This window comes from Thalia democratica, chromosome 5, assembly GCF_965202585.1.
Source record: "Thalia democratica chromosome 5, ktThaDemo2.hap1.1, whole genome shotgun sequence".
NCBI classification, from domain to species: Eukaryota; Metazoa; Chordata; class Thaliacea; order Salpida; family Salpidae; genus Thalia; species Thalia democratica.
In genome coordinates this window covers 14824602-14844891 of record NC_139169.1, presented here as the reverse complement: position 1 = coordinate 14844891, position 20290 = coordinate 14824602, and the positions used below count along the sequence as shown (strand labels likewise).

Genomic DNA, 20290 nt, shown 5'->3' with positions numbered 1-20290 from the left:
TTTAAATCGGTTGGTTTTATTTTGCAGTATCCGTAAAGGGGACAGGTCAGAATTACATGATGCGTCAATATTGACTAATATCCTTCAACTAACACTTACATAATTTAGTTTAAAAAATAATAGTTGTTAATTTTTTTAAATAAATTTGAAAAAATATTTTTTTAATATTCACGTGATTTTTACTTTACATTAAGTTCATGTTTTTATATTTAAAACATATTTATTTTATATATGTAATTAAATAAATTAAATTTCTTCCAATAACTTTAAAAAAATATAATCATAAACAAAGAAGGTACAAAACAATACAAGACTAACAATAAAAGAAGTCTAACCAATAGTGAATTTGTGAGTAGTATCGAATTTATCGTGTGCAAATCATTATGCAAGTTTTTCCGGAATCTCCGATCAGTATAAATCTGTATTTCCACATCTTGTATGCCATTGTTATGTTTAGAATTTAAGCTGATTAAAAAAGCTATTGCTTAAATCTATTTTACGTTTTTACACATTCTTTCTCTGTAACATTTATGCATATGTAATGTTTTGAAAATACTTACTTGTTTAATACAGTAAATGTATAAATATTTTTAGAGAAGAAAACTTATAGCTTTAAAAGTAAAAAGCTAATCGTTTAATTAAAAGCAGTTTGGAAAATCTCTACAGAATATAAGTAATTATGAATTTAAAATGAACTAAATGTATTTTTAATAATCTTACTTTAAAACTCACAATAGTGTGCATAGAGTTATGTTACTGTGTACATGAAAGTTTATAGTATTTGATTAGTTTAGCATATTTAGCTTCATCAAGTTTTGTGACTTCCTAGTTAAAAAAAAAAAATAATGTTTTAAATAGCTTTATAATAAAAAATGTATTGAAATAATCTGTTTACATTACAGTAAATAGTGTTTTCTTAAATGATGTAATGTGCACAAAATACAAACATTTAAGAAACTATGATTCAAAATAAACTTTTTTTTTCAACTTTAATTTAGCTATTTTGTTTTAAAGCTTAAACTTTGATTATAGAAAATTAGTTTGAAAATTAAATCACATATCAGTTATCAATTAAATCACGTTTGATAGATAAAAATTAGGAATTACCAAGTTGACTTTCCGTATTGTTAAGCAAACAAATGCTTTAGACAGACTTTTGTATATAAGATTAAACAAATGATAAAGTAAGAAGAACTATAAAAGTAGTAATAGCAGAAAATATAATTCTAGTTTTATTGAAGCATTATAAGTTATATAAAATTGTAAGATATCATTGATGTAATTAGGTAAGTTTAAGGTAGCTTAACTTTGTAAATTAAAATAACCTCAAATCTGTCAACAAATACACTCGTATTGAATTAAAACTAACAGTAAACACTGACGGACTGAATCAAAATTAATCAAGGTTGCCATAAGTCTTTAATAAAACTGAAAGGGATAAAAATGATAAAACGGGTATTTTGTGAATATATAAAAACATCAGCTATACCTTTGGAATAATTAATATATCACAAAAAATTTGTTTAATTTAATTTTGCAGCTTTTTAATTTACACTTACAAAACACTTATTTAAAGTTTCTTCTTTTGGGTTATCACAAAAGCTTACTTTTTATATATGTTTTAACTTCACCAAGTAACTTAATCCAAAAACGCTATGTTTTTGTTTAGCTTAGTAGCAGAACTGCAAAGTTTTTCTAAAAAATGATACCTAATTGTAGTTGGGTTACTGTTTAGTGATGACAAGCATGAATTTAGTGTAGTCGAAAACTGTAACAGTAATATTACTTTCCTTACATATTTGAAAAAAGATTTATCAAAGCAAATGAATTGAAGTTTGTTCATATCCTAACAAAAAATTAGAAAGGAAAAAGTCAATATATCTTAAAAAAGAAGATCATTAAATTTATTAAGTTTATAACTTAAAATTAATTAGATTTTTTATTTTTAAACTGTAAAAATTTTTGCATAGTGTATCTTGATACTATTTATGTAAGGCTTGATCATACTAATTCGTTCATCACACCACAAACAAAATAGACCGATATCAGTCAACCGAAGGTTTGAGGGCTGATGATCGAGTTGGTATGATCAAGCCTTATGTTAACTTGAATTTGTCCTTAAGCAAATGAAAAACCAGGCTCTTGCTCTGTGGACTTTCACCAATGTTTTTGTTAATATTAATCAGTGTCATTTTTAGCAATACTGTATTTTTAAAATATATGTATTAGTATAAAATTTGTTTAGAATGGAAACCTAATTCGTTACAAAAAAGTTTTCCTATTTTAAACTGGTATTTTTTATCGTTTTCTTTTTCATACTTTCTGTATTGTAGTAACTATTGAAATGAGTTTTTCTTGATCGAAAGCAAAAAGGATATAGAGATTAAAATTACATAAAAAATTAAAAGTTTATAAAATTCTTATTATTTATTTCAAGCACAGAACTCAGAAAGTTTTTTAAGATTTTTGGTTAAGAAAAAACAAGATGAGTAATTATCAAAAGTTATGATACAACTAAACCCACTTTAAATAAAAAACATACAATTTAAGTCCTGTTTGTTGCAAATTTAAAACAGATCACCTTATTTGGGTTTGTTAACAAAAAGCTTTAAGCATTACTAAAAAACTTTCACAGTTTTGAAGTTTAAATATTTTTGTTTTTGCATTGTTAAAATATCTTTTGAGCAACAATTATTTTAAATACCAATTCAATGAGAAACACATTCTAAGTTTACAACTTAATCGCAGACGACGTTTCGACTTTTTATCAGTCATTATCAACAGAATACTGCGCAAAATAACTAAAAATTAGTGTTTAAAAACTAAATATACAAAATATTTGGCACAGTATTTTGTTGATAATGACTGATGAAAAGTCGAAACGTCGTCTGCGAATAAATTTTCAACTTAGATTGTGTTTCTCATTGAATTGGTGTTTAAAAACTCCAGTATCCCCACCTGTATTTACTAACAGTTACTTTGTTAAATTTATATTACTTCAATTTAAAAGATAAAAATTTAACATTAAAACATAAACTATTATATAATTAAATTTAAACACTATTAGGTTGTTTTAAAACCCCTAAGAGTACAAGTTAAATAAAAATAATATAAAAACTTATTAAAGGCTTTAATTTTTTATGTACGTAAAAAAGACATTTTTACAAAAATAAAAACTAATTTTTTATGCAATAAAAAAAAATGTTTAGTTATGCTTTTTTCTTTTTTGAAATTTATACTACAACTATAAGACGCATTTGGAAATATTAAATATAAAATAATTAGTTTGAGTAAACTTTTCTACAAAAATAATTTGCCTGCAAACCTAGTTTATAAAAACAAACAGGTAAAACGAATTTTATTAAAGACAAAATTAAAGAGTAATTTTTTAAAAATAAACGGCCCGCTAAGACTTTTTCTTAATCTGGCCCATGAAATAAAAACGATTATCAGCTTTTGATTTGAGTAGTAAATGTCATAAGGAAAGTATACAACTGTTCTTAATTTTTAAAAAATGTTACAAGACTATTTTTTATCAATAGTTTTTAAAAAGCCGATGGCTGATATTAAACAAAACCAAATCTTACCACAACGTGTACATTTTCACTTAAATTTTAAATTATTGACTATATTATTCTACCCACAAACTAAATCAGTCAGTCTTTTGAAAGTTAATGGTTTTTACATAATTTATACGTTTAACAATATGTAAGAATTTATTGAGTTACTTTCGACTAGTCTTTGCTACAAAAAACTAAAACAAAGAAGTTTTGTTTTGTCCTAAACAATTAAAAAGTTTGAACTTAGAAGTTCAAAGTCTCAATTACAAGCTTTTTTTTAAATAAATATATTTAATAACTATACCTAACTAAACTGCAAAATATAATCGAAAAACTTAACTCACCAGTCTCATTACAAAAATAAAATTGCAAACGAAAAGTTATTCTTAAAATGCGAAGTCAGTCTACTCTAAATAAGTTAAAAGCCTTTGCAAGCTCTGTTGATACATTTTTAAATACAATTTTACATAACAATAACAAAAGTGCAAGTTATCTATTCTGTTTTACTAACGAGATCTAGTTACAGTTAGAAAAGTTAGTTTAGAATTTTGTTGTTAATATTCAAATAACCTCTTTATGCTGTAAACTGACCTTTTTTTATAACTAACTTAACTACTGAAATTTGTAGCGCGTACAGAGCACAGGCACAAAATTGTGCTTGTAAAGCTCGGATTATTTAAAACAACGAAATCAGAAAAAAAGGCACTTTGAGTTTTAACTCTGGTAAGCCTGACTCCAACACTCCATACTATATCTCCAACACTGATTGCAACTTAATTTTAATTTTATAGAGTTTGAACTGAATGACCGAGAACTCTGTTCAGGTCAATGGGTCTTTGGAAATGTTTTCGAGGCTTTGTGATTGTATTCCAAGTTTTTAAAGTACATTTTTTTGTACCTTTTTGGTAGATAATTCATTTTTAGGTGTAAAAAACAACCTTAAAATATAAATTGACAAAATTTTTAAAAATTATAACTGAATAAGTACTAAAAGGGAGTTGTAATTCTTCCATAAGTTAGCTTTACAATAAATAAAAGCATAACATTTTGTATTGTATATTAAAACTATTTTTTATATAGATTTACTTCGTTATTTTAAAATAGAAATCAAAAAAAAATTTTAGGTGCTTATAAAAGATATAAAATTCATGATATATTACTTAAACTCCAGGTAAAATAGCAAGTAGCTAGACTTATTGATAAGGTTTTGTCTTGTTATATAGCCACATCTCAAAAGTTATTTGCTAAAATATTCAAATTATAAATAGATACTTTATAAAAACAGTACAGCTATTTTTTGGTTATTCTACTTTAAAAAAATATATGCTCAAATGTGTAAGCAACAACAGCTTTATTTATGTAAAATATTTAAATGATCATATCAAACTGATAATGATTTTTTTGAACTTATATTGGTATCGAAAATGAAAACTAAAGAAGCAATTATTGAACTGAAACACAAATATTATAAATGAACATATTAAAAGAATTACATTTAAGATGTGTTTAGATTAGGGCTCCCCATTTTTTTTTTCAAAAGGCCTTCTTTAAAGAAATTACAAAAGCTATGGCCCCCTTCAACAATATTGCCTGAATTACCATTAGAAGCACCAAATACCTTCTTTTTTTGCTCTTCATCATTAATTCCAGAATATCTAGTGTAAATTTCAAATTATTATTTCATGGCTCCTCTGTAGTACCTTTGCTGCTCATGGCTCCCAAAGGGGCAGCTTTGGGAAACCCTAGTTTAGATTATATAGTTAAACTGTTTGAGTATGAGATTTTTTTCATTTTATAGAAATTTACTCTCTAAATAAAAAACAATTTAAAAATTAAGTTCCGTATTTTTCCCTATTAAGAAAAAAAATCAGAATTTTTTAGGTTTTTAAAAATAGAAAATACGAGGTTTCAAATTTAATATCAGCAACAATCATTTATAAGTTATACATGACAACTACTTTAAAAGATTAATTTAAAAAAAATTTTAGTTACTAAATTAAAATTAAGTAGTAATTGTTAAAAAGAGCTATGTAGTTCTAAATGTATTTTTATCAGACAACATTTAAATGTTTATTTAAAGTATACTTTCTAAATAAAAAAAATACATTAAGTAAAACTGTTATATACTAAACTTAACAATTTCTTAAATACATTGATTTGAAAAAAAGTAAGCACTATTATTTGTATTTTAACTATAATAAAACAACAACTTTAAAACAAATAAAATAAGTGTAACACTTTGGACGGTTAAAAACTTGTACCGATTTATAGTAAACTAAATAAATATGTCTTAAATACTTTTTTCTAATATACAGCACAAAAAAAACTTTTACAAAAGAAAAAATTATAAAATACTCAGAAGTAGCATTTTACAAAATCTCTTGATTTAAATACAGAATTTGAGCTGATCGGATTCAAAAGACTCTCTAATTACTTTATATGATTTGAACGCAGTTCTGGCTTCACTATTGTCAAAAACATCTTTTACAATAGTTTTCTTTAAACCAGTTTTTTTTGTAGATACCGTACAAATTAGCGTTCTCTAATGTTATTTAAAAACCTTATTTTTCTAATATTTAATGTTAGTAATCAGTGTTAAGGTTTTACTCACGAAACTTAAGAGCAAACAAAATAATTTAATATAAAAATTCTAAACTCTACGTTTAGTATAACATAAAAATATTTTGTAGGGCTTTTTTTTGTAAATTTCTTCTAGGTTTTCTTAATTTTTTCGAGGCTTGAAATCTTTTTATTTTATTTTTAGTATAAATTAAAAAAAAAACTGTCTAAATAGCATATAAACTTTGAAAATATGTTGTAAAACTGACTTAATAGTGCGATTTAACCAAAATAATAATAATACACAAAGAGTTTTTTCCCTTATGATAGGTTTTAAGTGTTAAATCGAAACTTTGTCACTTAACATGTAAAAACAGTTCCAGATTTTTTATTGATTTTTATTCAATTTTTTTTTAACTTTTCAAACCAAGGTGTTTTGGCAACTCTGATAATACTTTTTATCAGCTTGGAAAAATCTGGGAATTTTAATTTGGTAAATAATTGTATGCAGATCATACAAAAATTAACAAACAAAAAATTTACAAAAAAAAGTAAATATATAGTTCTAAAGTAAAGCCTATAATTAACTATATATAACTTGCATTTTCTTAATTATTGACTTGCAAATTTAAAAATGGATCCCTGATCAACTATTTTATCTTAAAGGTAAAACTGAACAAACATGCCTTTTAATAAAGATATACAAGATTAACAATAAATAATACTAGCTTGTAAATTTTGAACATATCATTTCAATTTGAGACGGTAAAAATTTGAAGAAAGCATTGTTGTCTTAGGTCAACTGAAGATAAATATTCTGAAGTTGTATCTATAAAGATGAACTCAAGATGTATTGTTATAGATCAAAAACCATCTAGAACACGATATTTAGTTCATAGTTTCTAAGAACTTGTGTAAAACAAATAAAATATAGTTTGAAAAAACGTTATGAAACGTCTCTTAAATTGATTTTTAGTACACATTAGTAGTTAATATAATGACCATTATTCTTATTAGAAACATTATATTTAAGATCTCTTATAATTTTTAGAGTTAAGCTTTAAAAATTAAACAGACCGAACAAATTTATTTAATAACAGGGTTGCCAAATATTTTTGCAAATTTCAGGAACTTTTTCAGGTAAACCTGGGGCATCAACAAGATTAGTTGCCAAACAATATTTAAGCTAGTAAAATGTACAATTATTTTTATGGATTATAAAGTATTGATCAATTTACTGAGTAAAGATTTTATTTTAATTAGTTAGCTATGAAGCAATGAAAACTTGCAAAAAGTTTTTTATTTAACTTTATACTTCGTACATACCGCAGTTTATATTCGTATAAGAGTCAAAAAATTTACAAATGTATTTTTATCATAATAATACAAGTTCCTGGTATTTTAGATTAACTTCATGTTTGTCACTACAATGAAGTAAAAATACATTTATAATGTATTAATATTAAATAACGTTAAACACTAAGCGTAAAGTACTTTAATAGTTTATAATATTAAACTTTACTTAAGATATAAAAAAATCTACTTATACACTTTAATTTGTATGATTTATTTTAAACTTAGCATTTGTGAAAATAGGTGAACAAAAAGGAAATAAACTAGGTTTTAAGTAACATAAAGTATATATATATAGAAAAACATAAACTTTTAAAACTGCAAACACATATTTAAAACGATTAAGTAAATAAACTCAAAATATATGTCTTTCAATGTCAAATCATTCAATATAAGGTTAAACTGCACAAAGAGGTAAAAAACTACAAAAGTAACAATTCATGATCTGGTACAAAAAAGTCAACAAAATATAAAATGGAACAATAAAATTCAGAAATCGACTTTTTAATTTTCACTCCGTCACAGAATCCAGCCAATCTTCTAAATACTGCAAAAAATGTTATTAAATATTGTTTATTTAGTTTTATTCTAAAGACTTAGATATGTTTAAGTGATTAAAATTAAAAACAGCAGATAAAATGTATTAATAAAATTATTTTAAAATTTAATAAACTATGCAATTTTGTAAAACAAAAAACTATTTCAAGTATATAAGTTTCTAAAATGGTAGTTAAACAAAACTCAAAAATATATGCTGTAAATTATTGATTTCTATAAAAGCATTTTATCATAAACATCTTGTTACAGAGATTTAAACATTTTGAAGTGAACAAAAAATAAATCAAGAAGAATTAAGAATAAAATTAAATGCAAAACAAAAATAAATTATAAGCGGAAGAACTATTAACTTAAGTATTTATTGTAACTATGTTAACATTTAAAAATGAAAACCTTGCTTTTAACTATTATAGTATATATTAACTTATATTTTTCAGAGTTATAACAAACCTGTGAATATTCAGCGGCTTCATCTATTTCTTCTTGATATATGTAACACCCATGTGTTTCAATTAAAACCTGTAAAAATTAATTTTTAGTATCCCACAAATTAAAAACAATATAATAAGAAAATGACTAATTTATAAAGTTTTAATTTTGTATAATTAAGTTAGAGTTTTGATCAAACTATTATTTTTTTTAAGTTAATTATTTACCTTATTATTGAAAACTAGTGTCTTGTTCAGTCCACTGTTTTCGTGATTAGATTGTTCTTGCGTTTGAAGTATGGGAAGATTTGAAGATTGTGGAGAAACATTTAGACATTGTGATTGACTTAAGATTTCATGTAAACTGTTCAGCTCAGCTTGACCTTCGGTTTCTGATTGAGTTGAATTTACACTGAAATTTTCACAAGAATTACTTGAAAAACTCCCACTGTCTTCACTTATTTCACTATCAGAAATATCCCAAGCAGTTGCGTTCGAAACTTCTTGTTTCGACTTGGGGACTTTTGGAGTCGATTGGGCCAGACATTTTGTTGGAAACTGAACATTTGAGACGTCTTCGTCAGATGAACACTCGTTATCAGAACTGTCGACAACAATGACTTTGTTTGCTTTCAACTTCTCATTCATAAAATTTGTTGGGAAAAAAGTTGTTGGCGCCTTTCTCAGTTTGCAGTTTCTCACAGATTTCAGAGGTAGAATGCCTGAATCTTCAGAAGAATAACCATTTTCAGAATCCGAAGGACTCCAAAGAGGTTTGCGGTCTGTTTGTTTTTTGTAAGAAATTTCCTCCTCTGAATCTGAATTCAGATACTCTACTATTTTCGCCTTTAAACTCTGGTATTTGGAATCCAACTCTTTTAAATTCTGCCGGCTTTGGTTGGCAGTCTTAGGGCTTTTGAACTTTTTAAACAAGGACTGTTTGTTTGGTGATATTATTTTGTTTTCATTATTCTTCAAGTGTTTCAAACCACTAACTGGCAAGGAACTGTTTATTTTGATTGCACTGTTTTGACATTTCAGACGCAACTTTTTCAAATTTTCAGTCTTTTCTGAACACACTCTTCTTTTGTTTTTGTTCTCCTTTTCAGGTGTTGAATTGATGCTACTGTCTGGTGACAACTCAGCTGATTTATTAGGGAGGTTACCATTGACAGCCGTTTGTAAATGAGTGAAAATTTTTGTGGGCGAACATTTGGAGCTTGTAAGTGGCTTTGTTTTTGAAGGACACTCACTAGCAACGTTTTTATGAAGATCACCTTTAAGAGCTGCTTTAAGATCAGTAGAGACTTTTCTGGGTGATGCTTTTTTGTTAGTACATTCAAGCTCAATATTTTCAGAACTTTTATGTTCAGAAACAACTGAAGAGACGGCACTTGCAACTGAAGAACTGTGACTAACAACTGACTGATTATCAGCATCAACTGATTTTTTACAACTCAACTCGGGCATTGCAACTTCATGCATCACCGGTTTCTTCCACGAAGATTTTTTCAAATCAACTTGAACTTTAGCAATCGAGAACCTCTCCAACAAGTTCAACGGTTTTCGCAGCACACCGTTTGATAATTTCTGCTTCTTACTGCACGGTTCTGTCAACTTTATCTCCAGTGGCTTTCTTTTGATCGGTTGCGAAACTGATGCGTATTTGATGTTGTGGCAGCCTGGAACCTATATGAAAATTTATCTATAAGTAACAGTATGTTTTATTTAATTTTGAAAATAAGTGGTATAATGCTTAAATGCCATATCACTTTTAAGTTAAGAAAAAATATTTATATTATAACTTTTATTGATGTTATTGTTTCACAGGTTTAATTAATTAGATATAATAAACAGCCAAAGGTTTTTTAAAAATATTTTTCAGGTTTTGAAATTTTCCTTAAGTTTTTTAAAAGTACAAGTTTTTTAGTCCATTTCTGTTATAGATTAAATCTAAGGTAAAAAGTGTATTATATGCACAAAAATATTGAAAAACTGGAATACCACTTGAATTATGTTTTGTAATAAAAAAATAACAACAAAAATTAGTGTTTAAAACAGTTTTTTTGTATCTAATCTAAGTCTTAATATTTCCATTACAAAATTGCTCGAAATCCAAGGTTTTTTAGGACTTTAAAAAAAATATAAATGACTTATTTATTCAAATTATAATAAATGTTTACAGTAATTTCTAATTAATAACTAAATTTCAACTGGAAATTTACCTGGTATTTCGACTACTTTTAAATTTATTATAATTTTTTCGTAAGAAACTCACTTACTAAAAATATTAGTAAAACACTGTTAACAATTGATTAGTCATAAACTGTTACATACGTTTGTTAAATACGTGAATTAAACTTAATTAATTTTATGATGATAACTTTAAACTTTGTAACTTATTACATACTACTTATAAAATTGTAGTTGACCAAACAGTTTATTTAGACTAAACTAATAAAAAAACTAACAAAATATTTTTAAAATACCAAATAGTATAATTATGAGTATATCTTGATCATGTAGGTATTTTCAACACTTGATTTTGGTTGAGACAAGGAAAGTTTTATAATATACTTTAGCGAAGCTTACTACATTTATTACTTTTTATCTAGCAAACAAATTTTTCAATATAAAACCTATTCGTAATGTAACTCACAAATTTTTTGGAAATTTCTTGATTTGCATATTTCATTTCCAATTCAACTTGTTCTTTGGTGATTTTTGCAATCTATAATAAAAACATTTTTGTGTTAATATTATCAAGTAAAACTGGTAAAATTTTAACAAATAGTTGAATAAAAAAGTCTATACAGTCATACATAAATAATTTATTTAGTTTTTTATAGCTTTATACAACCGTAATAATTCTTCCTCATTGAAAATTAGCTTTTTATAATTTATTATGTAAAAAAGTAAGCATAAGTATGAACTCCAACAAACCTTCAAAAATTTTTTGCAGCCTAAAGCTGATGTTGGCAGATAATCTTTGTAAACTGGATCATCTGAACGATTGTACTGGCTTATTTTGTCCTGTTTAGTTAAAAGTACATAACTTTTACTCTTTTTATATTAAACCAATAGAAATACACAAAATTTTATTGTAACATGTTTGCCTTATTCAGCTTGAGATTATAGTAATCAGAAAATATTAATATAAGTTAACTATATTGTTAGTGGTAGACCCAATGAGAAAAGTGATTAATAAATTATTCAAAAAAACATGAAATTATAATAAAAAGTTTTAAACATTAATATACAAAATAATTTCAGTCAAAAATGTTTAATAAAACTTCAAACAAACATAATTCATTAAGTTTAAAGAGAAATTGAGTAAGTAAGGCAAACAAGAGCAAAGCTAAAAGTTTTATGTATTTTTGGTGTCAACTACTTTGATAAGACTCAAATAATGGTATATTTTTGTTTAGTTTAAAAGTGCAAGACTCTTGTAATTGATAAAGTTTTAATTTAAAGAGAACACAACTTAGTAAGTAAAAAAAATTAAAGTATGTGATGTTACACATTTACAATGATGTTAACATTTTTGCAACATTTATATCAAATCATGACAGTTTTTTAACATTTGCATTGTTATCATATGGCAGTTTTAACTTTATTTTTATTAATTTATCTTTTACGTAAGTGAACTTTGAACTAAAAAAATAATAAGAATAATAAATATTTAACTAAATTAAAATTATGGTCAAATTTTAACATTGAAAACAAAGTTAATTGTAGATCATTAATTAAGGGCATAGGGGGGTCCACCTTGATTTTTACAAGTTGATCTTATTTTGTAATTTTTTATCTTTTTTATCAACTAAAAAACTTAGAAAACATAGCAAAAGTTATAGTTCTGAAGGTTAAAAGTGAATCCCAAATTACCAAGATTACATACAATAAATTTTCAAAGTATAAATTAAAGAAAGCATTAGAAACTATTTTGAAGATAACAAGATTTTTTTTCTAATTAAGTAAGCTGCAATCTAGAAAGGTACTTTGAACTTTTGTTAATAACCAAAAATAAGCACTGAACTATATAAATACTATAAATTTAATTAATATATTTATCTAACTTAATAAAGTTGTTGAAACAATTTACTTATTTCAAATTAAAAAAAGTTTTTACACATATAACGTATTAAAACAGATAAGTTTACAACTTTTTGATTTAGAAAGTAATAAAAGTTAAAAACTAACATAAAGATGTGAAGGTATTCCATTTTTAGAAATAGCATCAATAACTTCATTAACTGTCTGCAATGCACTTTTCACGTTTGTGGGATTCTTCTGTTTAACAATTATTATTTAGCAAACTTACACACTTGTGGAACTTGGTGTAGAGTAACACAGTTAATTTGTTTAAATGTATAGTTTTTATACTACTTTAGTTGTTTTAAAATTATTTTAAATCTATTGCATTACTGTATCATACTAGTTTTACTAAACAGTGATATATAAGCTACATTTATTTAAAAAGTATGGAAACATTTAACATTGTTTTAATATCAACATAGTATTAAGTATCAATACAGGGTTGCCACTGGTTTTGAAAAACTTCTTCTGGTTTTTGAAACTACACTGTTTTAGGTCTATTTTTAGTTTGAAATTAAGTTTAAGGTTAAAAACTGTGTTAAGTAGTATAAAAACATTAAAAAGAAACTGTGAAACTACTTTAAGTGTGTTTTCTTTAAAAAAAGTTAAATGTTTGATTACAAATAATTTTTGTCTATATGATAGATTTTTTAGGTCAAATAAATATTTTACTGCTTTACAAGTAAAAAACTTTTGGAATTCCGAGTTTTTAAATGATTTTTGTTCAAAATTCCAGGTTTTTTTTTTATTTTTCAAATTCCAGGTTTTTCCAGGATTCCAAGTTTTGTGGCAACCCTGCTAATACTGTTTACAATATGATATTCCAAAAATATTACTATTGAAATATGCTTACATACACATACTTAACAGTTCAATAAACATATTGTTATATTAGAAAGTTGTATTAGAAAAGCATTTGCTAACTAAATTATAATAATCTTTTTACAATATAAATACTTATTTTACTATTTAATTCTTTACCCAAAAATAATTGTAAGGCTTCAGTTTAAATATAAATGCCAGTTTACTTAAAATTTAAAACTAAGTTAATTAAATACTTCCTAAATAATCTTGAAATATTATAAGCACTTTAAGAAATTGTATTCAAGTGTAAAACTTAGTAAAAATTATAATTAATTATAACTATTAATAAATAGTAATATTTTAATAATTTATGCTTAGAAAAAGTTAGAGATTTGAAAACAAGCCCAAAATCTATGTATCTATAATAAATAATATTAAGTTAGTTATCAACTGAGACTTTAAAACAAAGCTTAATGATGAAAACTTAGCTAAAATAATGAACTTATAATTATATAAATATGCACATTGGATATATAAAGAAATAAAAATTTATAATAATAATTAACATTTAACTGGTTAAAACTATTATACTTAATAACTAAATTCATCATTTCAAACTTGCAAAAAAGGGGAATGAGGGGGAGGTAAAACACGTTTTCAAAATTGATACTTATTTTTTACATAATAAAGCTACCAGTTACTCCTTAAGACTTGTTGAAATCCCGAAGTAACTTAAAAAATATAAGCAATCAAAAACTAAAAAGACAAAAATAGACTATTTCACTAAAATCTATCACCTACTTCATTTTTGAGCAATTGCTTTCAAACTTTTTAAATTTATCTTAAATTATTTTTAAAAGACTTGTAGGAAAGAGTTTTTTATTTTTGTAAGTATTTTTTTTTAAATCTGCTTCATACAAGTTGTTTGTAATATTAAAAAGAACAAAACTTTGAAGTAAATTTCTTTATAATGAAGAAGTAGATTTTTTATGAATTTTAAAAAATTCCAAAACAAATTGGCCTGAAAAATTTTGATTCTATACTGTTGTATTGGATTATTTTTACAAAACTGGTTATATCTCAAAAGTTTTTTTTTATCATAAGTATCTTATAGTCTATACTCTGATCTATAAAATAACTGGCAATGTTAGTTTTTATAAGGGAAAACATTAGCACTCTTAATTTCAAAAATAATTTAATTTGATAAACCAGTTAAAAGTTTCAGGTAGATAATTAAGAAATGTTAAAAATAAGATCAAATTGTATAAAGGTGCAACCTCCATTGACCTTAATTAAATACTTTAAAAAATCTTGAAAATCAACAAATACTAAAAACCTTACTTTGTAAATTTTAACCCCACTCCCAGGGAGAACCACACAGCTTTGCTCTGATTGGCTGAATTCATTCAATCTTTGCTCTGATTGGCCTGATTCACCTCTGAACTCAAATCTGTATGAAGACTTCAAAGGATTCTGCTTGACGCTGTACTTTTCATCTAACTTGTACTGCACAATGAAATCATTCAGCCAATTGTGTGTGATTCTGAACGCGGGATTCTGCAAGTGATACCTGAAACAATCCTTAGTGCATTTGCACACAATGATGGACAAAGCTTCAATTGATACTTTGGCATGGGTGTTGGCAAATTCACGCTTGACCAGTTCCAATATTATAGGCGTATATAAATATTTTGAATCTATATGTGAAAGTTTGTTTGGTTAGTTAAAAAGTTTTAACAAAATTTGAATGTGAACAACTTGGTACTTTTCATGTGAACAGAATGTTTATTTATTGAAACTATGGTGCAATTTGTATTTAAGAAACCCATTAAAAGATATAATACATATTTACTATTAAACTAGTCTGTTTCAATTTAATTAAAATTAGTTCTACATTAAACCAGTTATTTGTACTGGGTTGAGCCAAAAAAAAATTTGCTCTGAGTGACCTTAAATTGTCCTGAGTCATCCTAAGTTTTTTCATTCTTTAAAAGTCTTTTTTTACCTTTCAAAATTTATAAAAATTAAGTTCTTCAAGAAAATTGCTTATAAAATAAAAAAGTTTTAAAATTAAATCACCTAAAAATCATTCAAAATCTAGAAAAAAATCTGTCATGAGATTACTGAAAAATCCTAAAATTATCTGGAGTTCAAAAACAAAATTCAAAATATTCTGAATTGTGCTAAGCCGTCTGGATACTTTAAAAAACTTAACAACATTTGAGTACAATGTGTGGCAACCCTGTTTGTAATTAATAAAATTATACCTTGGTATATTTTACATTAAACCAGTGTTCACAAAAAATGTACCAAGTTGTACAGTACACAGCATAAACCGAGAACAAAACACAAGTAAAGAAATTAATAAGTGTACTTAGATTATAAGTTTAAAAAACTTATCAAAATAAAGTACACAAATTTATGACTTAACAAATGTATTTCACCTGGATTAGTCTGCATTTATTTTAAATTTATACAAGTATTAGCAACAAATAAAACCAGATATTCTGAGTTAATTGATACTAGTTCAACTCAATCACATGATATAACTTACATGTCATTTTATTTTAGCAACTCAACTTTATATTGGTGTTAATGAATAAATCTTTAAGAACGATTGTATATATTTAAAAAATTCTTTGTTAAACTTTCATTAGAACCTAAGTTTTACTTGTACAAATATGCTAATTTAAGCACTTTTTAAAGCAACTTGTGTAACTTAACATTTTATTAGGATAATTTTATAAGCTCATTAAATTAGGAATGATAAAAATGTTACTTAAATTTAAGTAAAAGATTTAATTTTGATTGTACTAATTACTTTAAATCTAGCAAAAAACTTCATTGGCAAAAACAAAGTTAGCACTAATTAAGAATAGTTGGGTATGAAAATAGCATAAAGTTGGGTAAAAGTTAATGGAAAAGTTGATAATACTAAATATTCCTAATATGCATAATAACTTTTGATATAAAATTGATTCAGAGTTATGATTTTTTTTTTAAATATACTAAACAAATATCAGCAAAAAAAACCTCTTTATTTAAAACAATTTGGTAACAATTCAATTTTTCTTTTTTTTTCTCTAAACACAAATTAGCCCTAGGAAGTGCAACATAGATATTAATTAGATTGCTTATTTTTAATAAAAAAAAGAAGATTATAAATTTTAAAAGATAATCAACTATTTTCTTCATTAAATTATACTTTGCTAAAAATACTGTCAGCAATAAACTAGTTTGTTATTTAAAGTAAGTACAATACAAAGAAAAAACTAAATTATAATTTTATCACATCCAGGAAAAAAAACCTAATATTTTTATATGGTTTTTATATGAGGAATTTTTATGCATTAATATTTTTAAAACATGTCAAAACTAAATAAAGTAAATAATAAATCCAGACTTGAAAACAAAAAAACAAGCTTAACTACAAAATATTTGTAGATTTTATTTTTTAATTTTAAAATTTTATTGTATAACCTTTACTTTTTGTTTTTAACACAACAAATATATAAAATATTTTGGTACCACAAATTTTAACTAAATTAACTGCATAATTCTATTATTAAATAAATCTTTATTTCTAAAAAGTTTTGTGTTATAAGTGTATATAGGAGTGTTTTCTGTCTAGATCATAAATAAGTTTAAAATTTGTTGAATATAAAAAAAAACCAATTAAGAGATAAATGTGCAGGAACCCACATACATAGAATAAAACTTTCAAAATATAATATCAAGGTAAACTAGTAAATCAACCATTTGTAAAAATGATTATTAATGCATAGTCTACATTTTTTATTAACAATTAATACAGCAATTATAAACTTAAAATAAAGAAAACACATCTAAATAAATAATCCTACCAGATAATTTCTCATTTTGGTGCATGGAACTGCATATTTTTTGAGTCATCATTTTTGTTTATTACTACTTATAAAAAACAAACTATCAAGTATACTATAAACAGCTTTGAGGTAGGTGAAATATTTTTTTGTTGCTATGAAATGTTGAGTGGGTCACAAGATATAGTATTGTTGTTTCATCAACACTGGATAAAATGTCGTTTTAGGAAAAGATATTTAGGATTTTAGCTAAGCAAGGATGTATTGCAAATATTCGCGTGAGTTGTTAAACTTTAACTTTTTCTCATACAGGTGTACTTAATCAAGTGCTTTAAGATTAAAGCAAAAAGTCCTTTACTTTAAAAATAAAAAATATATTATAAATAAAGAAACAAATTTTATTACTTTTAAGTATATATCTAAACTAATTAATTATATGCTTAAATTGTCATTATGAAAATGAAATAGTCGCCAGAAATTACTCAAGCATAATTTTTAAATGTGCAGGATTCCACATACATAGAATAAAACTTTCAAAATATAATATTAAGGTAAACTAGTAAATCAACCATTTGTAAAAATCATTATTAATGCATAGTCTACAATTGTTATTAATAATTAATACAGCAATTAAAAATTTAAAATAAGGAAAACACATCTAAATAAACAATTAATCCTACCAGATAATTTCTCATTTTGGTGCATGGAACTGCATATATTTTGGGTCATCATTTTTGTTAATTACTACTTATAAAAAAACCAACTATAAAGTATACTTTAAACAGCTTTGAAATAATTTTTTGTTGCTGGGGGGGTCATAAGATATGGTATTGTTGTTTTATCAACACTGGATAAAATGTCCTTTTAGGAAAAGATACTTAGGATTTTAGCTAAGCAAGGATGTATTGCAAATATTCGCGTGAGTTGTTAAATTTTAACTTTTTCTCATAAAGGTATACTTAATTAAATGCTTTAAGATTTATAATAACCTTATAAATATTTTTGACTTTAAAAATTCTAAAAATGAATTTGATAAAGAAACAGATTTTATTACTTTTATATCTATATCTAAACTTTTAAATTATTTGCTTAAATTGCCATTATGAAAACGAAATAGTCGCCAGTAATTACTCAAGCATGACTTTTTAAGTTGAATAAACATAGTTTTATTAAACAAACAACTTATTCTTTTTGGCTACCCTGCTACTTTAAAATAAAAATTGTAAACTTTAAATGAATTTTTAAAATTTTGAAAAATTTTGAAAAGAGAATGCATAATTTTATATACATAATCATATACTAATAAAATTTTAACTTATATGTAGTGTTTTTGATAAAACTTTTTTTTTGAAATTAGAAGTTAGTCTTCTAGAAATTATAATATTGAACTAATTGTGACCTATTTTATGCTCACACTTGCATTTCAGTGAAAATTTGTGAAACCTTTGTGCAGTTTGCCGTTTTGTATGGTTTTAAACTTTAGATCTAAATTTAACTTTGAAAAATTTAACATAAATCACTCATTTAAAAAAATTATCAATTAATTTTATATAGTGCATCATAAAAATAAGCTTGCTAAAAACTGATAAAAACATGGTGTAAATTTAGTTATCTATAATTATTATTAATGTCTACTAAAAATAGTTAGGTCATGAAGAGTTAAGTGTAAATTTTTTCCAAAAAGGTTTATATTAGAGCTATATATACTTTTTTGATTTTAAGTAATTTTTAAGACATAATTGTTAGAATAAAATACATTTAACATAGTAGAAATTTCATTTCAAAGAAAATATAAATGTACGTTACAAAAAACACAACAATAAAACTAAACACACGCTATTTATAAAGTCTTAACTTGTTGAATCCTCATTGTTTACATATTTTCGGCTCACGAGTTCTAATAAACAATAGTTCTAGAACTGAGAGATGGTAAGAGTTTCTCGCTCTGGATAGAATTTCATATCTACTATCCAGGTACAGGTAGTTCTCAGCACAACTAGGATTACTGAGGAGTTGTTCATATACGGATGATTGTTCACCTTTTGGCTTAGCGTCGTCACTAAAAATAAACCTTTCGTGACATGCTGCTCTCGCCTGACGTGGAAACGATGAGATGTTCGACCTACTTAGTCATTTCCGCATTGTATTTAAATATGTATACTACATTACCTAAATCATGGGTAGGTGTGGCATTTTCATGATTCCGTTAATCGGTGGTTGGTGCTGTACACAACACGTAGCGAAACGCTATTAAGGTGGATTTTATAGCTACTGAATCTTGCTAAGCCAACCTAAATGAGTTTTCAACCATATAAGGAAGGCGGAGTTAGACTGGGCAAGGATGTGGGCCGAAAGAGGATATGCGGTTCATTTTGGACTGAGTTGCCTTAATTTTCTTCTTGGTGATTGTTTTGGGGTAACCTAACGAGAGAAAAATATTGTAGATATTGTCGAAATCTAAGCAGTCGGTCGTGAAAATTATAATATCTCTGTTGGTTATGCATTTTATGATTTTTAATTTTCGTTTGTTGGGGTAAAACGAATTCAAGGAAATTTAGTGTGTACAAAAATTTCTTATCTTTACACAGAAGTAGAAAAGGCGTTGTTGCTGTTTTTAGTAATGTTTATGTTTAGGAAGTTATTTTTTTTTTGGAAATTTCTTCTCCACGGTAAAAGCTATGCATTTGTGCTTCTTATTTAGCGAAGTAAAAAAAATATTGACATTATTTTTAGAAGGGAAAACAGCAAAAACATCACCGACATTTTGCTATAATACAATTTTCCCTTTTAAAAATAATGTTAATATTTTTTTTACTCTGCTAAATAAGATGCACAAATGCATAGTTTTTTATCTTTGAAGAAGAAATTTCCGGATAAAAGTTCACTTCTTAGACATTTTAATTGATAAGGCTGCTTCACAGTTACCGTGGTATTTTGTACATGACTATTCAAACTCCGACAACTCAAACTCTTAGAAATATGTTTAAAATGCCACAACTCAAAAAGTAATGTATGTTGAGAAAATTATATTTTTAGGTCTTATCAATATGTACAAGCTATTTTTTCTAATTTGAAAAGTTGTAAATATGTT

At 25.2% G+C, this 20290-nt stretch overlaps 1 protein-coding gene across 1 annotated transcript; it reads right to left on the bottom strand.

Moving 5' to 3' along the window:
• Positions 1 to 7701: 7701 nt before the first annotated feature.
• LOC145836269 (uncharacterized) lies at positions 7702 to 19962 on the bottom strand. Its single transcript, XM_082944088.1, has 9 exons — positions 19952 to 19962; positions 19092 to 19321; positions 14699 to 15054; positions 12659 to 12748; positions 11402 to 11491; positions 11118 to 11189; positions 8687 to 10147; positions 8481 to 8549; positions 7702 to 8019 (listed from the first exon to the last, which is right to left on the bottom strand). Exons 1-9 carry the CDS (start codon positions 19960 to 19962, stop codon positions 7984 to 7986), a joined length of 2415 nt encoding a protein of 804 aa, XP_082800214.1. The 3' UTR covers positions 7702 to 7983.
• Positions 19963 to 20290: the final 328 nt, after the last annotated feature.

Coding starts and splice junctions, on each gene's coding strand:
- LOC145836269 (XM_082944088.1), bottom strand. Junction 11,492..12,658: donor GAATACCTTCACATCTTTAT/GTTAGTTTTTAA, acceptor TTAACTAAACAG/GACAAAATAAGCCAGTACAA. Junction 8,550..8,686: donor CACTAGTTTTCAATAATAAG/GTAAATAATTAA, acceptor TAATTTTTACAG/GTTTTAATTGAAACACATGG.